Source organism: Stigmatopora nigra, unplaced genomic scaffold (assembly GCF_051989575.1).
Source record: "Stigmatopora nigra isolate UIUO_SnigA unplaced genomic scaffold, RoL_Snig_1.1 HiC_scaffold_49, whole genome shotgun sequence".
Taxonomy (NCBI): domain Eukaryota; kingdom Metazoa; phylum Chordata; class Actinopteri; order Syngnathiformes; family Syngnathidae; genus Stigmatopora; species Stigmatopora nigra.
In genome coordinates this window covers 2501-26500 of record NW_027551628.1, presented here as the reverse complement: position 1 = coordinate 26500, position 24000 = coordinate 2501, and the positions used below count along the sequence as shown (strand labels likewise).

The following is a 24000-nucleotide window of genomic DNA, read 5'->3' as shown; positions in this document are numbered from 1 at the left end:
CACGAGCAGCGCGCTTATACCGTATATCACTAATTGTCGCGAGTTTATCGTCGATGCAGGCGACTGGGGAAACCACCACCATCCAGTCAGCCGCAGAGGAGCACACAATAGCGCGCCGGCAACGCTTAACCACAGACGTATGCGCACAGCGACCGGCTTAATGCATCAGCTATCAATTTTTATGATTCGAGGTGAACTGCGCATTGGTCTATTAAAAGAAACGAAATTAGCGAATAATATCTGAGGCGCCTGTCTTCTATTTATTTAAGCTTCGTTCGTTGGAAAGGGGTAAAGAGGGGGGCGTTGGCATTTTGGCCCGGCGGTGAAGGGGGCGGTGGCCAAAAAAGTTTGAAAATCACTGGTTTAGTATACGCTGCCTTGGCCTTCTTTATGCCTCTTTTCAGCTCTGCTCTGGCAGCTCTATACTCTCTCTTGTCCCCTGATCTGTAGGCGGTGTTACTGCATTTGATAAGTGCTTGTGTCTCTTTGGTCATCCAGGGTTTTTGATTAGGAAAAACCCATATCCGTTTGTTTGTAGTATCGTTGTCAATGCAGTTTCTGATGTAGGAGAGTACAGTTTCTGTATAGTCCAGAAGGTCGTTGTGTTCGAAAAGTTCCCAGTTGGTGCAGGAAAAGCAGTCCTGCAGCTTGGAAAGAGCATTCTCGGGCCAAGTTTTTATTGTCTTTATTTTTGTGGTAATTTTTTTAACTTATGCTGGTTTTGGGTTGTGTAATCATCTCTACTGGCAGAATGAGGTGATTCCTTAACACTACAGAAGTTGTAAAAGTTTTAGAAGATCTCTACAATGGCACATGCAAACGTGCTGCAGCAAGGTTTAATGTGTCTCGGCACAATCTCTAGAACATGGAGATGCCAGCAGACTGGTGGATACAATTGGACAGAGCTGTAAAAAAGTCAGGTATGCACACAGGGACACAGCCTCACAGGATACTCAAAACCATGTGAATTGAAAAAAATTAACTTTTAGAAAAAAAGGGACTAGCCGAGCATTTGATGTTGATTTTACGGTGTTTACACAATTGAGCCATCTCTAGGCTCACACAACTACCAACGGAAACCTTTAAAATAGCTCAAAGTGTCCCACTTTAGTTTGAACGATGTAAGTAAACACACAAAAATGAAAGAAAATTATAAGAAAATGATTTATTGAGGTCTTAAAATGAATAACACGCATAGGAACGTGTGGGAACAAGATGATATGCAACAGAGAGATAGCAAACAACCACTGTCATGTGTTGTTTTGGGTAGATGTGTGTGTGTGTGTGTGTTTGCAGAGCAAAGGAAGCCCTGAGGCTCTGGGACACAAGAGGCAAAAAGCAAACACACACACACATAAACATCCACCCAAAACCCCAGCAAGACATGACAACCACACAAACACAAGAACACACGTCTTAAAAACGCAACATTAAGAAATCAAACAACATTAATCCACAACAAACATTAATCCCTCCTGATTTTCTGTTCCCCGCACGCAGCTGCGCGTCATTTAGAATTAGTACCGGTTTTGTCTATTTACACTGCAATGATTATTTCGTCATCGTCGGATTGTACTGCTTTTGTTTGTCCACGCAATGTTTCCTCAAAGTTTATGTGATTTAATTTCTAAGTCTTTGTTATTTTCCAAGATCCCGTCGCCATCAATGGGTGTTTTTTAATGTCAGTTTCCTTCCTTAATTACACAGCAGACCCCACCCCACCCTTGTAACTCGTTGAAGTAGCCGTTTAGCTGCCACTCGCAATTTGTTGTTCCATTGCAGTATATAAAATTTGGTGAGTCGGTACTGGGTGGAAAACAACACAAAAGATGTCCCTGGTAGTTACGTCCCACACCAAACAGGAAGTCGGCTATCTTGGATTGAAGGGGAAAAAAATAGAGATTTATGACCGTTTCCTGGCTGCACATTTGAACAAAGACGTTATAGGGACTTTTGACCAGTGGCGCGCCATCCGGGCCTTCAAGGCCTTCTCTGCTGGTCTAAGAAATATTTGAATCATATACAGTGTTCCCTCGCTACTTCGCGGTTCAGCCACCGCGGACTAAGAGCTTCGCGTTTTTTTTTGGGGGGGGGGGGATACAAATATTACATTGAGAAAACATATTTTACAGTTTTTTGTTATAACATTAATGTCTACCCGTATTCTATATGGTGTACTGTACACAGGGGGAAATAAAATAAATAAATAAATAAAAATAAATTCAAATTAAGCATTTTTGAAGTGGCATCCCTACTTTGCGGGAATTCACTTCGCGGGTGGTCCCGGCCCCCATTAACCGCGATAACCGAAGGAGCACTGTTATATTTTTTCCATCAATACCTATTAAATAATTCCAAATTGTCTGTTGGCTTCCTTTCATTGCTTTCCCCCTGGTTGCATTGCTTCCAGATGTGTGTTTTCACATTGAAGCATTTAACCAATCACATTTCAGCCATTATTTGTTGCCAGGGTTAGAAATCTGCCTCAAGGCCTTCACAATCAGTTCTGTAGGCTCTGCTGCATTAAACAAGCGTCGTTAAGACTGTTGCTTTAACCAATCAGATTTCGAGTTGGCAACACCGAAATGCCTTGTCGCAGGCGTAGGGTTACGTCATAGCCTTCTCGCAGGCATAGCGGTACGTCATCGCTTTCACCAACTATGATTGGCTAGCCAGAGTGAGCCAGCTAGAGCTTGCAAGCTCAACCTACAATGGCCGACGGAGGAAAACAAATGGATTTGGTTGCAGATTTGCTAGCAAAGCCGTTTTCTAGGCGGACTTTCCAAGGAAAAAAAGCTGGACATCATTAAGAAAGGTCGAACACCTCCAAAGCAAGCAAGCCTGTCGCAACCAGGAGCGAACATTTTCACCAGTAAATCAAATAAAAACGAATGCCAGAAATACAACAGGATAGGCTCGACTTTCAGCATTAGCTTCGATGGCGATAGAAAAGGAGGAAGAAAGGAGGATGGTGTAAGATTAGACGAAGTCTCTTTGCAATTGCTTGTTCATATTGTATTAGTTTTTGTAAGTCCAACAGCATCGTAGTCATCCTTATGGCTGACATGTCAGCATAAACAAGCAACTGTCTGACTGAATAATCAATCTTAGTCTTGTGATTGGGTTCACATGTCAGCACAAATACTCAACTGTCCGACACTGATCAATTACTTTTTGCCTGCAAATGACTGAAACGTTTCTGTCCAAAGACCTAGTGACAACTGTCAGTTTTGCCTGTATTTAAGACTCACTCACTGGTCATTCGACTAGAGTTGCAAGAACATCGCGCTGAACAGGACTCCACTGTTAGAGCTGTCACTCTCTACTTTGCAATTCGGGAATACACCTATTTCCTATTTAAATTTATCTCACTCTTTCTTGACCTGCTCCTGAAGTTGTATTTTCAGACCTATCAATGGATATTGTATACAGTTAAAAAAGATTTTGGCGAGTAGAATATGGCTATATTCTTAAATAATATTTCAACTGTATGAGGTTATTAATCGATTATTTTTATGTGTCGCAGCTGTAGCTGCAGTAGACATAAAATATTTTTCGAGGGTTGGATTGATGAGTTCAGGGGTCTCAAACTCAATTTACCTGAGGGCCGCAAGAGGTAGAGTCTGGGCCGCATCAGGATTTCCACAAGGGGGAGCGCTGACAAAACATTCCAACGTTATCAAATATCTTTTTTTTTTAACTAAAAATAATGGATTAAATAAATCAACTTAAAGATTAATAAAAAAAAACAATCAATAAGTAATAAAAAAAATAATGAGAATACAGTAGATATACAGTGGCTGGCTAAGCAGAGAAAACTAATTATCTTTATTCCGTTTCAAGTGTCTGAATTAACAGCTCTTTAAATTTTAACTTTCTGAACTTGAATGGAACATTGAACATTAAATATTCTGGACACAGCTTCTCTTGTGTATCTTTTGCTGCTGGAGACCTGGCAGCGCTTCTTCTCACATAGCTGAGTCACATTTGGTTTGAGGGAGGAAGCAGTGTAGACCCTCTTCGAGACCCCTTTGAGACCCCTGGATTAGTTTAAGGCGCTACAACAAAATGCAGGGACCGCCGCTGCTTTTGACATATCTCGAAGTGGCTCTATTCCCAACACTTGCATCATCAAAAGTTATCAAAATAAAGAGTGCCGAATTATTAAGAAAATTGTATTTTTGAGGATTAATTTTATTATTGTTAATGATACCCAAAATAATCAATAATATCATATTTGGAGTTGGGATTTATTTTTAGCTATATTTGGAGGATATCTGTGAGCAGGTCACGACTACTGTGCATAGTTCTTAAGCAACTTAAGAAAAAACAAAAATATATCAATTAGAATTTATTTTTTTCACAAGGGAATAAACAGCTCAACAATTACAAATATACATTTCTGACAGTTAAAAAGAAATTAGGGATCAATATAGCCACTTTTCTTTGCAAGGACACTCAAAAGTCTGTCATATATGGATTATGTCAGTGTTTTGATCTGTTCATGATCAACAGTGCATGAAGCAGCAACCACAGCCTCCGAAATACTGTCCATGGTTGTGTACCATTTCCCCTCCTTGTAAATCTCACATTTGATGAGGAACATGTCCAAGGAGGCCCTTTCTTGGCAGTCAGCCTGTGGAGTACTTGGATGCATGCGATGGAGCAATGTCTTGCATGAAAATCATGTTTTTTTTTCCTGGAAGGATGCAGATTTCTACCTGTACCCCTGCTTGAAGGTGTCTACCAGAAACTGGCAGGAGGACTGTAAGTTGAGGTTGACTCCATCCTCAACCTATAAAGGCCGCAGAAGCTTATCTTTGATGATATCTGCCCATACCAGTACTCCACCTTGCTGTCAGACTGGAGCTCCCTACCCTTTAATGATCCACCCACGAGTCCATCCATCTGGCCCTCATTTCATCAGCAATGTTCCCTCCAAGCAGTGCGTGTGCGTGATTGCGCAACTATTCTTGTGTGCTCTGCACATAGCAAACAAATGAAGCGCCCAAAAAAAATCCAACTTGAAAAAGAAAAAAAAATAACTCAGAGTGGCAGCCTGTCACTGACAAACGACAAGAAACGGTAATCATGGAGTTTTGCAGGTTAGCATATAGATAACGGTTTGATGGAGTTTGACAGATCTGAAATACAACTTCAGGAGCAGGTTTAGAAAGTGAGACCAATTTAATAGGAAATAGGTTTATTACCGGAGTGCAGTGTGGGGAGAGAGCCCAAACAGCTGCGAACATGCTCAGAGTCTGACCTCCTTGCAACTCTCTGAATGAACAGTAGGTCAGTCTTTATATAGAAAAACAGGGCATAGTATGGTTTCTATGACAACGACCAAACTCTGGGAAAAGTCTGATTAATCCGTGGCACATCTCCAAGACAACGACCAAACTTTGGGCAAAGTCTAATTAATCAGTGACAAGTCTCTATAACAACGAATAAACTTTGGGCGAAGTCCGGTTAATCAGTGTCAAGTCTCCATGACAACAATGTTTCTATAGTTTAAAAAAAATGATACAATATGAACAAGCAATTGCCAAGCGACTTTGTCCTTTTATCTTAATGTTATCTCACAAGTTGCTGCCAACCCTTTATCGCGGCTAAACGACCAGGCTGTGGGAGAGCCACTCAACAAGCCAAAGGTTGTTTTAAGATGGAATGGCTGTCGGGGTATGTGCAACGAGAAGAACAAGCGGTGAAATGGGGTAAAAGGTCATCTGTAAAAGATGCAGCGAAGCTAAAGTTGCAAGAGTTTTCCAACGGAAAGATATTGCATATAAATGGAAGCTTTACTGTCTGCAGAAAACTCATTTGAATGAGAAGGGACAAGGACAAACTTGAAAAATAAGGAAAACATTTAAATCAGGTATGTGCATAGTCCAGGGACATTTATAAAGATGTTTTATTCATAGATATTATTCATTAAATTTTATTATGACTAGATGATTTATGGGTAGTAGACATACCTGTCAACTGCTTATTGCTCCACTTATTAATGATTGCAATTCCCCTCATTAAGCAATGAAGAAAAAAAAAACCATAAAGATGTAACGCGGCACATATTTACTCACATAGGTCGCATTTAAAAGTCTGAAATGTTATCCAAAGTGGACGGGGTGCCTAATCAGTATTCACAAAATTCAAGATTCTGTAGATGTCACTGTATGACGCTGACACCTTGACTGTCTGGGTACATTGGTTGCTGACGCGCAATATTTATATATTGAAAAGAGTGGAAGTGTGAAAGGGGTATGCGCGTGCATTTCATGCCTAAAGCATGACAATATTAGCAGTTGACGATGACGTTTACGTCTGCTCCCACCAATCCGGAATAGCGCAGAAATGGGTAAAACGAGATTGTTTTTTTTTTTTTTTTTTACAAAAAAAAGGACTTCTCGTACAAAGGTTATTATACACAATTTGAAATGATGAAAAACTTATAAGATACGGGAAAAACAGTTCACAGGTATGTGGACATGCACCTGTTTATGGCAGGTGGGATACTGGTGTATGCCCATAGTGAACAATTTAAAGGAAGTTATTTTTTCCACACCTCTCACGAACCTGTTGGCTATTTTGAATGAAACTCTTGATTCTTCGGTGATGATGCTTAAGGAGTTTGGCATTTGATGAGTCTGCATTGCTTTGCAAAATATTTCACTTTTTTTTTTACTTTTCAGAGCCTTTATCGTCCCCCTGCTTGTTCATTTTGCCAAAGAAAACGAAGTTGCCTAATGCTTGTTACCAAAAAGCACATCACCTGATACGCCTAATTGGTAGTCGGCTTTCGAGCCTATACAGCTTGGAGTAAGGTAACATGCATAAAGAGCATGTGGGCAAAATACTAATTTCCCTAATAATTCTGCACTCCCTGTATAGATCAACCGCCATAGTCATACCTCTACTTACTAATGCCTCTAGGTGCAAGATTTCCAGGTTATGAAAGCTTTTTATATGCAAATGAATGCCTCAAGATAAGAAAAATATCCAAGTTGCATTAACTCACAAAAAGTGGATGTATTCCTTATCCGTTATTTTATTTTGAAAATATTGTCGCGGATCCATTGATTCTTGCTTTAGAAGCTCTTTCCACCATATACTGGGCTCTCATGGGCGGTCTCACAACAGCTCTCAAGTTTCTTTGACCCATTGTCTGCTAAAAACGTACTGTATTTACTCACATATAAGCCGTTTTTTTTTCGGACAAAAAAAATTATGACTATGTCAAGGGAACGAAACTGCAAGTTGACGACGATGGCCCGATGTCTTCACGACAAAATGACGGCGTGAGGTCATGACGCAATGAAGTCGTCACATAAGGCACGCGAATGTGGCCCATACTTCAAAATAGAAAAAAGATAAACAGATACAATGCTAAACAAAATTAATGTTTATGTTTATCAATTATGTTTATCAGAAAAAAAACGTACGCATCTTGCAAGAAACCTGAAAAAACCTACCTTACCTAGGTCCCAGGCAGACCTCTTACCTCGGACGCAGCCATCTAAACCTAGTTCAGTGCTTCTCAATTATTTTCTGTTAGGCCCCCCCCTAGCAAGAAGAAAACTATTCGCGCTCCCCCCCCCCCACTTCCCACCGTGACTATAAATAAAATCATTTTATGAAATTGTTATGAGTACAACATGTGAAATGTTGCACTCTCGCAAACATGACAGAAGTAACAAGAGAGCGCCACTGCCAGCTACTGTAGTGGATGCACAATTACACTTTATACTAGTACGGCCAAATAAAATCCTGTTCCCCAGGGTTACACCCCCCCCCCCCCCGCCCCCCAGGTATCGCACCACGCCCCCCCAGGGGGGCGCTCCCCACTATTTGAGAAGCACTGACCTAGTTTAACGTTTTCTGCCTGGCCAAACGCGAGTTGCCTAGATTTTGAAATATAACAAAATTGCGCATTTTGTTTAATTTTTTGTTAATTAAGTTTTTTTTCTGAATGCAAAGCCACATTTGAAAAAACTATGATAATGGTTACCTTATGAATGGTAGAGAACCTTGACTAATGAGAGGCTGTTGAGGGACACATTGAGTGAAGTCAAAGGCCATGACAGCTGCTGACTTGGTCAAAGCATGGCATGGATACTCCCACAGAGGGTGCGGTTCTGCCTCGAGAGACTCCTGAAAATCCAGTGATTTCTGAACGGACAGACAAAGATGTTTAACTGTCCATACAAAATACAAACAAACACTTATTTCTTATATATTTTTTTACTCTCATATAATAAACAAATATGGGCATAGCTTTGTTCCACTTTATTTTATGTCAAACAGACAGTTCAAATCCATGAATTTAATACTAAAATGTTTAATTTACCTGGACCATTTCCTCCATGGGCGTGACATCAAATCCTTCACATGTACCACACATGGCACGTATCCGCCACAAATCCTATGCAACAATTAAAATGCCTTGTCAACACAATCCCTAATGCTTGACTCAGACTACACGATTTCAGCCCGATTTTACTCTGACATATTGAAGAGAATTGTTTACTCTCTTGGTCAAGATTTTTAAGGGATGGAAAGGGGGAATCACGTCAACTCATGACAAGTGATGTTGTATCCTACGGCTGCCATGTCAGACATTTCACGACCACGTCGCAGGAATTCCTATGTGTGAGAATGTGGTGCAAGTGTGACATGCCAAACGTGTTTCTGGTATTTGTTCATGAATATTGAACAATAGAATGACTTTGTGATCAGAATTTGTGTTCTCGTGTGTTATCTTGCATTTTTTTGGATGGTTTCGTCACCAACATGTGTTACCACCAAACGTAATGCAAACAGATGACAGGTCTCCCAAGATATCCATTAGAAACCGTGACCGGTCGATTTGCCGAAATAGGTTTCGCAGACGGACGTTTGGCCTAAGTTCGGACAGAATGAAATAATTTTTAGAATGGCATCTTATTGATAATGTGTTTAATATTAAAAAGCAAGTAAAATGATTATCTTTGTACTGGATCTTGAAAGCTAAAACTCAAAGATAGGAATCATTTTTAGACCTAAACCACTTGGCGAGAGATGGTTCAAATGAATTCGTCAAGAGCCAGTACAAAGATAACCATTTTACTTGCTTTTTAATATTAAACACATTATCAATAAGCTTCCATTCTAAAAATCATTTCATTCAGCAGCAGATGGAAGTCCAAGGTGGGAGTTTGTCAGTCAGAATATTCGGAATTATAGTGTCGAAGGCTGAGCTATAGTCAATGAAAAGCATCCTCAGGAAATTCCCACGGTGCTCCAGTTGGCTCAGTGCTGTGTGTAGAGTAATGGCGATAGTATCCTCAGTAGACCTGTTTGCTCTATAAGCAAACTGGTATGTGTCAACTGAGGAAGGGATTGTATTCCTGGTATGGCGGGCGACCAACTTTTCAAAGGACTTCACGATCACAGGCGTGAGTGCAATAAGCCTATAGTCATTCAGGCTGTCAATGGTTGGCTTTTTGGGGAGAGGGATAATGGTGGGAGATTTCAGGCAGGATGGAATGATGGATTGTTGCAGGGAACAATTGAAAATGTTTGTGAAAACGCCAGCCAGCCGGACAGCACAGGCTTTGAGCACCTTCCTATTACTCCGTCATGGCCAGCAGCCTTCCTGGTGTTCACAGACCACATTACCAGTCTCACTCCATGTTCCTGAAACTTCAGTGTACTGCTGCAGGGTGGTGGAGGGGGTAGTGAGATGGACTGATTTGTCCGTCTCAAAGCGGGCAAAGAAACAGTTCAGTTCCTAAGATAGTGAGGCATCTGCGTAAAAAGACATTATTGTTCTTGTATTTGGTAATATAACGTATTCCCTGCCACATCTTCTCTGGGTTATTTCCTGTGAAGTGCCCCTCAATTTTCTTTGTAAATGCTGGCACACGGTCTACTCGCCGAAGGGGCATCCGGCTAACGTAGAATTAGCCGAACGACTAATTGGCCGACCGACTATCTAGCCGAACGACTAATTGGCCGACCGACTATCTAGCCGAACGACTAATTGGCCGACCGACTATCTAGCCGAACGACTAATTGGCCGACCGACTATCTAGCCGAACGACTAATTGGCTGACCGACTATCTAGCCGAAGGACATTTTGCCGACGCGCTCGCCCTGCCCCCGGTCGTGTGTGTGTACAAATTTTTCAACCTCGGCCCGCAAGACATATACGGCCCGTTACTGATAACAACATTCATTTAGAATAACAAGTTACAGATAACAACATTCATTTAGAATAGCAAGTTACAGATAACAACATTCATTTAGAACAGTGCTTCTCAAATAGTGGGGCGCGCCCCCCTGGGGGGGCGTGGTGAGATACCTGGGGGGGGCACGTGTAACCCTGGGGAACAGGATTTTATTTGGCCGTGCTAGTATAAAGTGTAATTGCGCATCCACTACAGTAGCTGGCAGTGGCGCTCTCATTGTTACTTCTGTCATGTTTGTGAGAGTGCAACATTTCACGAGACAACAGTTGCCGGGAGACAAAGTTGGAAACCTTCACGTGGTGTCTCCTGAGAGGCCGCTCGCCGCGGCCTGCGAATTCCAACAGATGCCACTCAGAGCTGCCAACAAGGAACGTGGCACCCTACGTTTTTCATCCAGCCGGAGACATTTGACTGCCCCTCACCTCCGACTACCCCCCGGATGAAATAACCCGCGTTCCAGTGGCAACTCTAGCGCTATCTGAGGGCAATCCTCAGGCGCTTGTAGTGCAACAACAACAACAACAACAGTTGCCTTGGTTAGTGTTGAGTAGCCTGAACAGAAAGCTTCGACTGCGTTCTGTCTATAGCCTCCGTTATTCAACAACTCCCATTATGGAAAAGTTTTTAACAGGTATGAAAAGAAAAGCAGAGAGAGACAAAGATAATAAGACAAAAGAAAGTCACCCGAATGCTAAGACGAGGAAATACGGCGAAAAGTATTTAGTGCTTGGCTTCACTGTGACCACAGTTGGAGAAGAGGAAAGACCGGTGTGTTTGCTGTGTCTAAAAATGCTCGCAGCGGACAGCATGAAGCCAAATAAATTAGCGTGTCACTTAAATACATTACACCCCAATCACGCCGATAAGCCGCTAGAGTTTTTTCAGCGAAAACGTGCTGAATATTGCCAACAGTCATCCCGCTTTGTGAAGGCTACTTCAGTAAACAATCGAGCGCTGTTAGCATCATATAAGGTGGCGTACCAAATTGTGCAGTGCAAAAAGCCCCACACCATAGCAGAGGAGCTGATACTGCCTGCAGCATTAGACATGGTCTCTGTCATGCTGGACGACGCCAGTGCAGCAAAACTAAAAACTATCCCTCTGTCCAATGACATTGTCGCCAGACGTATAGATGACATTGCTAACGATCTTCAAGAACAGCTGGTAGATAAACTCAAAGACAATCGTTTTGCCTTACAATTTGATGAAGCAACTGACAGCAACAAAGACTCTGTTTATTGGTTATGTACGTTTTGACTTGTCAAACTCCCTGTGTGAGGATCTACTTTTTTGTAAATATGTCAGAGACAGAGCCACAGCTGAAGAGCTATTCAAAATTCTGGACTCCTTCTTGACTGAAAATGGGATAAAGTGGGAAAACTGCATTGGTGTTTGCAGTGATGGTGCACAAACCATGGCAGGGAAGAATAAAGGACTTAGGGCACTCATCAAGACAGCCTCACCTCATGCTGAGTGGACACACTGTATAATACACAGAGAAGCACTTGCATCCAGGCAACTTTCCCCTGAATTTAGTGAGGTTATGACTGACATCGTAGGTGTAGTCAATTTTATAAAGACCAGACCACTAAAAACAAGAGTCTTCTCTGCCATCTGTCAGGAGATGGGAGCTGAACATCAAGCTGTGCTTTATCACAGTGAAGCAAGGTGGTTGTCAAGAGGGAAAGTCTTGTCCCGAGTTTTTGAGCTCAGAGAGCAAATAAGAGTGTTTTTGGAGCAGGAGCACAAGTATGAAATGGCAGAAAAATTTTGTGGTGAGAACTTCCTGGAAAACTGGCCTACCTGAGTGACATATTTGGAAAGCTAAATGAACTGAATCTACAGCTTCAAGGGAAAGATAAACACCTCCCACAGGTCACAGACAAGATTAGCTCTTTCACCCGAAAGCTTGCAATGTGGGGAAGGCAACTTGATGAAGGAAACAATGATTCATTCGAGAACCTGCATGAATTTGTGGACACTAATGACTATGATGCTATCTCAGTGATTCCACACATTAAGCAGCATATTTCTTCGCTGATGGGATTCTTTAAAAAGTACTTCCCTGAAAACAGTTCCCAGTATGACTGGGTGAGAGACCCTTTCAGTGCACCAGTTCCAACTGGTTTCAGCTCTGCAGAAGAGGACCAGTTCATTGACATGACATCTGACTCCACATTGAGGCTGAGCTTCACATCACAGACACTCAGTGCATTCTGGCTGAGTGTAGAGAGGCAGTATCCACTCTTAGGGGAGAAAGCTATAAGCATTCTGCTTCCTTTTGCAACATCTTACCTTAGGCTTCTCTGCTGTTGCTGCACTGAAGACCAAGTACAGGTCCCAGCTAAACATTGAGCAGGAGCTGAGAGTAGCACTATCATGCTTCAAACCTCGCTTCGAAAAGCTGTGCACTGCAAAACGTGCTCATTGTAGCCATTAATCTTGACTTCCTCCTCATTTTGATAAAAAAAGAAAGAAAAAAATAAGCACAAATCGTTTAATTCATTTTTGTTTTGTAGGTTCAAGTGTTTTATATATTGTGCTCCTGAGTTAATGTTGCTGAACTGAATATAAATTAGTTATATTATTAAATATTATTTATTGATTTTATTTAATTTTGGCAATGGTTCAATAAGTTGGTCAAACATGTTTACAGTTTAAACAAGGTTTTATTTATTTTTTATTTCAGGCATTGATGTACCTAAAATCTTTTCTGTTGCAGACTTAAAACAAGATTTAATAGTTATTCTTTGTAAGTTTGACTATATTTCTTTCTTTTTTTTCCCTTTTCTTTAATGTTAATAAGGATAAAATGTTGTACTTATAACAATTTTATAAAATGATTTTATTTATAGTCACGGTGGGAAGTGGGGGGGGGGGGGGGGCGCGAATAGTTTTCTTCTTGCTAGGGGGGGGCCTAACAGAAAATAATTGAGAAGCACTGATTTAGAATAACAAGTTACAGATAAAAACAAAGTAGTCATAACAGTAAGTACTATAATGACAGAAGAAAAAAAGTAGTTATAACAGTAGATACTGTAATTTACACCAGCATAGAAAACATTGAGATTAATATTTAAATTAAGGTTCTCAGCAAATCATTTTGAATATACACACACACACACACACGACCGGGGGCGGGGAGAGCCCATTGGCAAAATGTCCTTCGGCTAGATCAGTGGTTTTCAAAGTGGGCGGTACCGCCCCCCGGGGGGCGGTGTGAACTTTCAGGGGGGCGCTGACGAATAAACAGGCGAATGGGGGGCGTTGAAATAGTGAAGGGGGCGATGGAGCAATTACAGTAAAATGTGACGTTGGTGTTTGTAGAAAGACCGGAAAAATTGATTGTCTGTAATAAAAAGTCGACAAAAAACAAGCTTTATTGAAACAAGAAACGTTGTCTGCTCGAGCGCTCACGAGCAGCGCGCATATACCGTATATCACTAATTGTCGCGAGTTTATCGTCGATGCAGGCGACTGGGGAAACCACCACCATCCAGTCAGCCGCAGAGGAGCACACAATAGCGCGCCGGCAACGCTTAACCACAGACGTATGCGCACAGCCACCGGCTTAATGCATCAGCTATCAATTTTTATGATTCGAGGTGAACTGCGCATTGGTCTATTAAAAGAAACGAAATTAGCGAATAATATCTGAGGCGCCTGTCTTCTATTTATTTAAGCTTCGTTCGTTGGAAAGGGGTAAAGAGGGGGGCGTTGGCATTTTGGCCCGGCGGTGAAGGGGGCGTCGGCATTTTGGCCCGGCGGTGAAGGGGGCGGTGGCCAAAAAAGTTTGAAAATCACTGGGCTAGATAGTCGGTTGGCCATTAAGTCGTTCGGCTAATTCCACGTTCGGCCAGATGCCCCTTCGGCGAGTCTCGAGGTCTCGAGATGTCCTCAGGGATATTGTAGGTCCGTTGGTAGTTTGTTGTGACGGATATATCGCATCTCCTTCCGGGAGTAATTAAATCCTGGCGACTGGAGAATAACGAACGACACTAAACTGGAGAGTATAGAGCCGCTGTACCCGTGCGTGCCACCATCTTGGATCAAGAAACAAGATCTTGTTTTATATTCTCTGGCCCTTACCACTGTTTATTCAGTCATATGAAATACAGTGGGGCAAACAAGTATTTAGTTAACCACCAATTGTGCAAGTTCTCTTACTAAAGATTAGAGGCCTGTTATTGTCAACATCGGCAAACATCAACCATGAGACAGAATGTGGGGGAAAAAACAGAAAATCACGTTGTTTGATTTTTTAAGAATTTATTTCCAAATAAGAGTGGAAAATAAGCATTTGGTCACCTACAAACAAGCAAGATGTCTGGCTGTCAAAGAGGTCTAACTTCTAACAAGGTCTCCACTCGTTACCCGTTCATCGGACCATAGCACATTCTCCCGGTCCTCTTTTGGATCATCCCAATACTCTCTAGCGAACCACAGATGGGCCTGGATATATACTGGCTTCAGCAGGGGGACAACTCTGGCAGTGCAGGATTTGTGTCCCTAGTGGGGCATTGTGTTACTGATGGTTGCCTTTGTTACCGTGGTCCCACCTCTCTGTATGTCATTCACGTGTGGCTCTGTTGCTAACCGTTCTTGTTATAATTTTGAGGCCTCGGGTCTATTTTGCATAGAGCCCCAGATTGAGGGAGATTATCAGTGGTCTTGTATGTCTTCCATTTTCTAATAGTTGCTCCTACAGGTGATTTCTTTACACCAAGCGTTTTACCTACGGCAGATTCAGTCTTCTCAGACTGGGGCAGGTCAACAATTTTGCCTCTGGTGTCCTTCAACAGATATTTGGTCTCGTGACCGGACGTTTGCTCGCTGGTCTTTTGGTCGCCGCTCTTTGGTCCCCGTTGGTCGCTGCTCTTTTGGACGCCGTTAGGATTAGGGTTAAGGTTTTAAATCTAAGTACATTTGACAACCATAACCCTAACCCTAACGGCGATCAAAAGACCGGCGACCAACGAGGACCAAAGTGCGGCGACCAAAAGACCGAGCACCATTTGGTCTTGGCAATAGTGGAGTTTGGAGTGTGAGAGACTGAGATTGTGGACAGGTGTCTTTTATACTGATAATGACTTAAAACAGATGCTCTTAATACAGGTAACAATTGGAGACCTCGTTAGAAGTTAGAACTCTTGGTTTTGATCATCGGAGAGGCTAATTTAATTAAATGTCAACAATTGAATCAGATGTCCACCTGCAGTGTTTTATAATTATATTAAAGTATATTCATTGATGAACTTAACAAAAAATAAAAGGTTTTTCTCATAAAAATGTTAGCAAGAGGACTCAAATAATAATAAAAAATACAAACTACCATATTTACTCGTGTATAAGCCGCCCCCCGATTCCCAATTTTGACCTCCATGTTGGTGGTTTTAATAGGGAGTACAAATGTGTTAGGTAAAATCTTTAGAAAAATCATCTCATATTTCTGAGATACTGTATTAATCAAAAGTACATTATTAGAGTCAATATCATAAGTTAATATGCCTGTCTTTGTAATTGCAAAATATCAAATTATTTAATTTGAAAAAGGAAATAAGTCTATCATTATGAGAGCCTGATGTTTTATAAATACAGAAATTACAATTTTTCTACCAGAAGTTTAGGTTGTTGTGGGCAGCCATATTGCTTCGAATGTCAAAATATCTAAATTATTTCTATGGTAATATTATGGTCCAATAGTTGTCACTTTCAAACAAGAAATAAAACTAAAATAAAAACAAGGTGTCATTTCCAAATGTAGAATACTGAAAATACTAAAAATTTAGACGGCAGCGCCTCTGGGGACCTCACTTAAATGGCTGCACCCCGACCTTGCTAGGATGGCCGCGCACAACCTCGCTAAGATGGCCGTGCCCCGAGCGAGCAGTGATGGAAACATTTCGTGTTTTATGCAACATAAGTTTTTATCATGTGTCATTTATAGAGGTCAAAATATATGTTGTTTAGCACATTATGTTTAACTTTTCTCTATTTTGAAATCCATGACCGTATCAGCCGCATTCTCTTGTCTTTCGTCACGGCGCCATGCGTCTTGTTTGGTGTTTTCTTTTCTCAATCTTATTTTCTTCTTTTAGGCAGACTTTTTTTAATAGCTCTCGGGAGGAGATGCGATATACCCATCACAACAGACTACCAACGGACCTACGATATTCCCGGGGACATCTGGAGACCTCCGGGATCTCCGTGGATAGTTAGCCCACTCAGAGTACGACGGAGGCGGCGAAGGGAAAGATAGCAAAAGCGCGGATGCCGGGTGGGCCTAGCTGCTTAGCTAAAGAAACAACCGCACCAAGTACCGCTTATGAGTAGCTATTTGACCAAGATTGCTACCAACAGCTTTATCAGGAACTGCAACATTATTCTCATCACAGAAACAAGCTACACACGCAAATCCCGACGCCGCGATGTCGCTAGCTGGCCGAACGTTTTTTCGAAAAAATCAGATATATATGGATGATTTTTCTAAAGATTTTACCTTCAAAGTAACACATTTGGACTCACTATTAAAACCATGAATCAGGCGGTCTCTTATACGAGAGAAATTGTTGAATTTGATGATTTTAAGGCAATTTTAAGGGTAAACCGTATATGCGGAGGCGGCATATATGCAAGAAAATACTGTATTCCCATAATATACAATACCGTTCCAGCTCGGCAACATAACTTTTCTTTAAGAGTCCGTTTATTGCGAAATTAAAAAATGAAAGATTTGGCACTTGAATACTTAGAAAGCGCAGTTTGGGTAGACTTTTGTTGATTCATAATAAACCCATTGCATTCATAAATTACTGTTTAATACAGGCAAATGTGTTTTAGTGGGCAATGTGGCAAAAAGATTATATCATTTTCTAGAACCTAGGTTCTATGACAATTATTTATTTATTTTTTAGATTATTTTTGTCTCATTGTTTCAGCAAATGTTGCGGGAGATAATCTGGTGTGCTGTGGGCAATTATGTCCCAACAAATCAAACATTGTAACCTGAGATAGTTGTTTTATTGCGTATTTTATGTTAGGTGAAAAGCATCGGTTTTGGTCTCACAAAATTCAACCTTTGGGGTCATAAGGCATGTGTGAACACAAACTACTTCTGGCGAAATATACCTCTCTCACCATTTTTTTTTCAAAAACAAGAGCTCTGCTTTGAGTCAACTCTGAAACTCACAGTATCAAAAATGAAAACCGCAATTGTAATACAGTATCCACACATATGAACAAATTGATTTGTAAAGAATCTGCCAGTCCCAAATGTTGTCGTAGTCGACAGCCTGTATTTGATATAACATAAAATTATGGCTGAATCGTATAGATGTTTTCAGTCAGTCAAATCCTGCTTCATCAGAAAAAAGCTAATGAAAAATATGCCACTCTGCTTTTTCAGTCATAGTGAAAATGTGTTGTTCTGGTTGGCAGAATTCTTCATTATTTTATTTTATGTTTTCTTAAACATTTAATTTAAGTGCACGGTTTCCACAAATTAATTTTAGCAATGACTGTTTTGTCACAATCCCCCCAACGTTCATTCTTTTGAATATTGTAGCTTGATACAAAATCTGATCAAGATTCAAATTTATAAAAGGTAGATTCTAGAAATATTGTAAACTGGTTTTAAGATTTTGACCAGGTTTCTGTGTTTTAAATCAATAATTTTACTAGTTCAATGAAGGTTAGTTAAACCAAGCTAAAGGGAATTGCAGTCATACCTGAAACTCTACAGCCACCATATGAAGAGTGGCAGAGCAAGGCAGGATGGTGGCATCGGGTCGGAGAAGGCCTGCTAGAGCAGTGCGGCAGTACCAAAAGAACAGAGAGTGCCAGGGTAGTAGGCTGGTACTGAAGTATGGTTCTCCTATGAGCAGTGAGATCTGGAGGGAAAAAAAGGGTTTAGTTCAATGGGATTTATAGTGGTCCTGGCCAAATTTTTTATGTCACAATCGTAAAGCTGTGACTGTCTTTCAAGTATCTCCCCAATCCAATTGTCACATCACCCAATTGGAAACCAAAGACTGGGCTGGGCCTTTCAACTGTGCTCATCCATCACTTGGGCTGAAGTCACTGAGGTGGTTCGCAGGCTCCTTGGTGGCAAGGCTGCAGTCGTAGACGAGATCCATCCTGAGTAACTCAAGTCTCTGTATGTGGTAGATTATCTTAATGACACGTCTCTGTCACATCGCATTACTGTCGGGTAAATGGCCTTTGGATTGCCAGACTGGTTGTCCCTCTCATTAAGAAGGGGAACTGGATTGAGTTTTTTTAAATACAAGGGACAAGAAATTCCGGCTGGTAGTTCAACATTGCATTTAGAAAGAGAGGTGGCATTTTCATCCTGGTCGATGCACACTGAACCACACTTTAGGTTAGGTTAGTACTTTATTTCATTGCGTATTCGGGAAATGTATTGGTTGCAGTAGCAAGACAGACACAAGACACACAAGACATTGTAGACCTAGGTAAGAAACTAGAGCCAAACACAGGAAGTCAACAAGGTGGCGACCTTCTGCAGACTGAGGTTACCACACAGTCCCTCAATAATCTGGAGGTTTTAGATCAGCTTCTTTGCCTAGATCCTCCTAAGCTGTCCTATCATCTTTATCAGTTGCTCAAGGGATCGTGAGAGGATGGATAGATAGTGGATGACTTAATGTTACAAGACATTGCAATGGCCTTAAAAGAGAACCCAGAGGGAAATGCTGTTTGCTCTAAAATGGTAGCAACTCATACTCACAGTGGTACCTCAACATACGAGTGCCCCAACATGCGAGCAATTTGAGATCCGAGTACATTTTTGGGCAAATATTTTTCTTGAGATCAAGTTCATTTAAATGTGTTTGTTATGTTACGAGCGCGTTGCCGTGCAAAAAGTCTCCCTCTCTCTCTACCCTCCGCAAAATCGGTCTAATTTTAGCTCTATTAAACACATTTTAGTATACTATTAAACCACTAGTTATTTGATACTTTGTTAAAAGATGGCTATTTGAACAAATGAAACATTTTTTCCAATCCAATATTCTGATTTTGGGTGTTTTTTCAGAGGGTTGGAACAAATTAATTTGTTTTTAGTTCATTTCAATGGGAAATGTTCATTTGAGTTACGAGAAAATCGACATACAAGCTAAGTCTCGAAGCGAATTAAGCTCGTATCTCGTTGTACCGCTGTAAATATGACGGTTGAAATATACGTTAAATTTAATATTTAGGGAAAATAAAGCTTGGTATGATCGTTAGTGCACATGTTTCCAAACACACCTTGAACTTTGATCACCCGTAGAGGCCACGCCCCATCATGAAAATTTTTAATTTTGATAACTTTTGCTCACACGAGTCATGGGAATTGAAAGAATTGAGGCGGATACGTAAAAGTCACCAGGACCATTTCTTTCAAATGTGTACCTTGGCTACGGGCAAAAAAGTGCAATTTTTCAACTTCAACTCAAGTTTGGGTTGGTACATATGTACAGGACTTTTTGTGGAGTTTCCTAACACGCATCGACTGACTAAAATTCAAAGCACTACATTGAAAAACAGTTTAGGAGAGGTCATTGTAAAATTGGAGTGGGTGCTGTTAAGCTATTTTTTGTAAGATTTGTACATAACGCACATCTTGCTACAATATGTGGCAGGAGAAAGATAAATTGCCAGAGTAAGAATACAGTGTGGGCCAAGGAGGGTGCCAAGAAGGACAGTGTTGCTGGCACAAAGTTCATGCAGCCAGTAAGTGAGGAAGCACTTGCCAGTTCGTGGCGGACACAGGACATTTTGCTACTTTAATCTTTCTCTCATCTTAGATTAGCTATGTTTGGTTTATGATTTGTTTGTTTGTGTTATTAAATACCTTGTGTTTAAACCATTCTTGACATTTTTGTTTGTACCACACACGTATGGTGGAAATGCAATGTACCTGCTCTCCTCCCAAATCTTTACTGGTCAGCTGTTCAGGTCTAATATTCAGCAGATCAACTCGCCCGCTCAGTGAATTGGCATCCAGGACCTGGTGATAAAGAGAGGCATTACCGCCACTTTATAATAAAATAGTTGGGGAAGACCAGGATTAGGGACTCAGGCAGTCAAAGGATTGAGCATTTTTTTCTTTTTACAAACCTTTCGGACAATGCAGTTCCCCCTTTGGCTACTGTATGTGATATCAGCGATGCCATTTAAGCATAAAATACTGTAACTTATTACACTACCATACAGTGCTAGAAAGAGCTTATATTTGCATTTGCTTTTATTATTAGGTACTGTATTTTCACGACTTTATGGCGCACCACAATTAAAAGGCACAGTCTCAGTAACAAGGGCTATTTCTTTATTAGACACACACAAGACACACAGCACCAATAAATGCAGCCAGGCATGGCAAAACATATACCAGTTTAATCATACGGACACACGCTAAAAACACAATTTTAAAAAGGCAACGGAAGCTAAACTGAGTTCGATTGTAGTTTATTTAGCCATTTTACAATGTACTCACGTTTTTTGATCAATCATCACGACAAATCCATCAAAGTCCTCATATTCTGTGTCCGAATTAAACAATTGTCCAAATGATTCATCAAAGACGCAGGGTTCCCTCTCTTCGTTGTCAGACTCACTTACATTTCATGTGGCTCGACAGAAATTATGCCGGCTTTGGCAAAAGCTCGAACAACAGTGCAAGCGGACGTTAGTGCAAGCGGACGTTAGTGCAAGCGGACGTTAGTGCAAGCGGACGTTAGTGCAAGCGGACGTTAGTGCAAGCGGACGTTAGTGCAAGCGGACGTTAGTGCAAGCGGACGTTAGTGCAAGCGGACGTTAGTGCAAGCGGACGTTAGTGCAAGCGGACGTTAGTGCAAGCGGACGTTAGTGCAAGCGGACGTTAGTGCAAGCGGACGTTAGTGCAAGCGGACGTTAGTGCAAGCGGACGTTAGTGCAAGCGGACGTTAGTGCAAGCGGCCACAATCCATTTGCAAATAGTGGCATAACTAGCCCGGCGCTGCCTGCCACCCTTCGTAAAGCAGTGTTCGCCACCTATCATCCATTGTTCCCCTGCTGCCCGCAACTTTGGTTTGAACGCCCGGTTAATGCCGATGTCCAGCGGCTGGAGTTCTTTAGTTAAGCCTGAATGACGGCAAGCTCAGAGTTCATTTTCGCGACTATTTTTTTTCACCGCTGCTGTGAGATGGGCAATGGGCACGCATGGAGTCGCAAATCATCTCAGCTTCTTCTTCTTGATTTGACCAAGCTAGTTCTCCTGCTTCCTCCATTTGCTTACCATGGATTCGTTGAGCTTAGGTTCCCTCGCAGCTGCTCTATTCCTATGTTTCCCTGCATAATTGAAGCGTGAACTGAGCTACGTAAGCATGTCTATTTGTATTATTCATTTTCGGGGGGCCTTAGAAACCAAACCGAAATAGTTTTGCAATGAACACATGCCCACACTATATACGGGTACCTGGTAGGGTATATATATATATATACATATATATATATATACATATATATATACATATATATATATACATATATATATACATATATATATACATATATATATACATATACATATATATATATATACATATATATATATATATATATATATATATATATATACATACATATATATATATATATATATATATATATATATATATATATATATATATATATATATATATATATATATATATATATATATATATATATATATATATATATATATATATATATATATATATATATATATATATATATATATATATATATATATATACATATATATATACATATATACATATATATATACATATATATATACATATACATATACATATACATATATATATGTATACATATATGTATACACATATATATATATATATATATATATATATATATATATATATATATATATATATATATATATATATATATATATATATATATATATATATATATATATATATATATATATATATATATATATATATATATATATATATATATATATATATATATATATATATATATATATATATATATATATATATATATATCCTCAGTGCAGAGCCCCTTAAAGTGCGGAAAATACAGTAATTATTATGTAGAAAAACGTACAAACCGTTTGTGGTTTAATTTTATGGTGCTTTTAACATGTGCTGTGCTTACCTGCTCAATAAGTTGTTTCATTATGGTGAAATTTTCCAAACTAAAAACCTGTTCAGGAATGAATAAGGAAAGAGGAAAACTTATTAATCAAGTGAGAAATCTGTGTTAATATAGAGACATTGTACCTTTTTAGCTCCCATGATGTGCGCAAATACAGGAAGAAGACTTCCGTCACTCACTCCAAGACAGACACTGTCTTCCTTCAATACCTAAATTTAGCAAAGGCATTCAAAAAGATATCAAAATTTGATTAATTCCATTGTCATTGAGCAAGAATAAAACAGAATCGAGACAAGCAGCTCTGAAGAGTCAACATTTTGTGAATAAGACCAGAAATCACAAATTCTGAATAATAATCACAGCAAGATAACAATTTAGGGAAAGTCAAAATAAAGCAATAATTAATATGAAACAATACCGTATTTACTTGCATGTAAGCCATCCACGTGTATAAGCCGGAACCTGAATATTGCCCTGAAATTTTTAAATGTTATAATTCCACGCGAATTAGCCGCCCCGCTTCCCAGTTTTAACCTCCATAATCACGTTTTTAATAGGGAGTACAAATGTGTTACATTGAAGGGAAAATCTTAAGAAAAATAATAAAGTGGTATTGCTGAGATACTGTATGAATCAAAAGCACATTATTAGGGTCAATATCATAAGGAAGTCAATATGCCTGTCTTTGCAAATGCAAAATATAAAATTATTAAATTTGAAAAAATATATAAGTCTGTCTTGATGAGAACCTGATGCTTTCTAATTACATAAATTACAATTTTCATACCATCAGTTTATGATGTTGTGGCAGCCATATTGCTTCTCAAGTCAAAAAATCTCAAATCTTTCGATGGTTCATATTACCCCAATAGTTGTCACTTACGAACAAGAAATAAAACTGAAAAAAGTCAAAGTGGAATTTTGTTTTATTTAAAAAGCAAGCCTACTCGCGTCTGGCCAGTCAGAGCACGTATACTTAGGTTTAGACAGCACCACCCTCGGTAAGATGGAAGTGCCCCAAGCGAGCAGTGATGGTAACATTTTATGCAAGATATCTGCAAGATTTTTCTTGAATTTCAATCAAAATACATTTTCTTTAGCATTTAATATTTATCTTTTTCTATTTTGAAATAAATGAAAGTATCGGCCGCATTCGCTAGTGTCATGACGTTACGGTGCCAGTGTCGTGACGTCATCGTGTATCGGCGCCGTCAACTTGCGTTTTTCATTGCATGTCCTGTTTTCATGCGCATATTAGGCATGCCTTCGATTCAGTCATGATTTTTTTGTCCAACAAAAGCAGCGTATATGTGAGTAAATATGGTAACTTCCCATAGGCTCACCACCTATGAGAGGTGGCCAAGGAGGTCGGGTGTGAGGACTGTTGGGTGCTAACCCATAGAGGAGACCTTGGTAGTCCGATACCTGCCTCTAGAACAGTGGTCTCAAACAGGTTCCACATATGGCCGCAGTGGGTCCTGGGTTTTGTTCCAACCAATCCAGTGCCGACATTTTAACCAATCAGGTGTCTTTAAAATATGTAGCACGTGAATCTAATTAACTGATTGCACTTGCAAAAGGTATCCTTGTTGAGTTG

At 40.2% G+C, this 24000-nt stretch overlaps 1 protein-coding gene across 1 annotated transcript in view; it reads right to left on the bottom strand.

Annotated features, from left to right (window-relative positions):
• Nucleotides 1-24000, bottom strand: part of prmt7 (protein arginine methyltransferase 7) — a 29623-nt gene that overhangs the window by 4931 nt on the left and 692 nt on the right. The window contains exons 2-7 of the mRNA XM_077711854.1: nucleotides 22529-22612; nucleotides 22404-22451; nucleotides 20152-20241; nucleotides 17957-18118; nucleotides 8348-8422; nucleotides 8009-8169 (exon numbers count right to left, since the gene is read on the bottom strand). Of these exons, the coding sequence (XP_077567980.1) occupies nucleotides 8009-8169; nucleotides 8348-8422; nucleotides 17957-18118; nucleotides 20152-20241; nucleotides 22404-22451; nucleotides 22529-22612 (620 nt within the window). The remainder of the gene's footprint in view (nucleotides 1-8008; nucleotides 8170-8347; nucleotides 8423-17956; nucleotides 18119-20151; nucleotides 20242-22403; nucleotides 22452-22528; nucleotides 22613-24000) is intronic.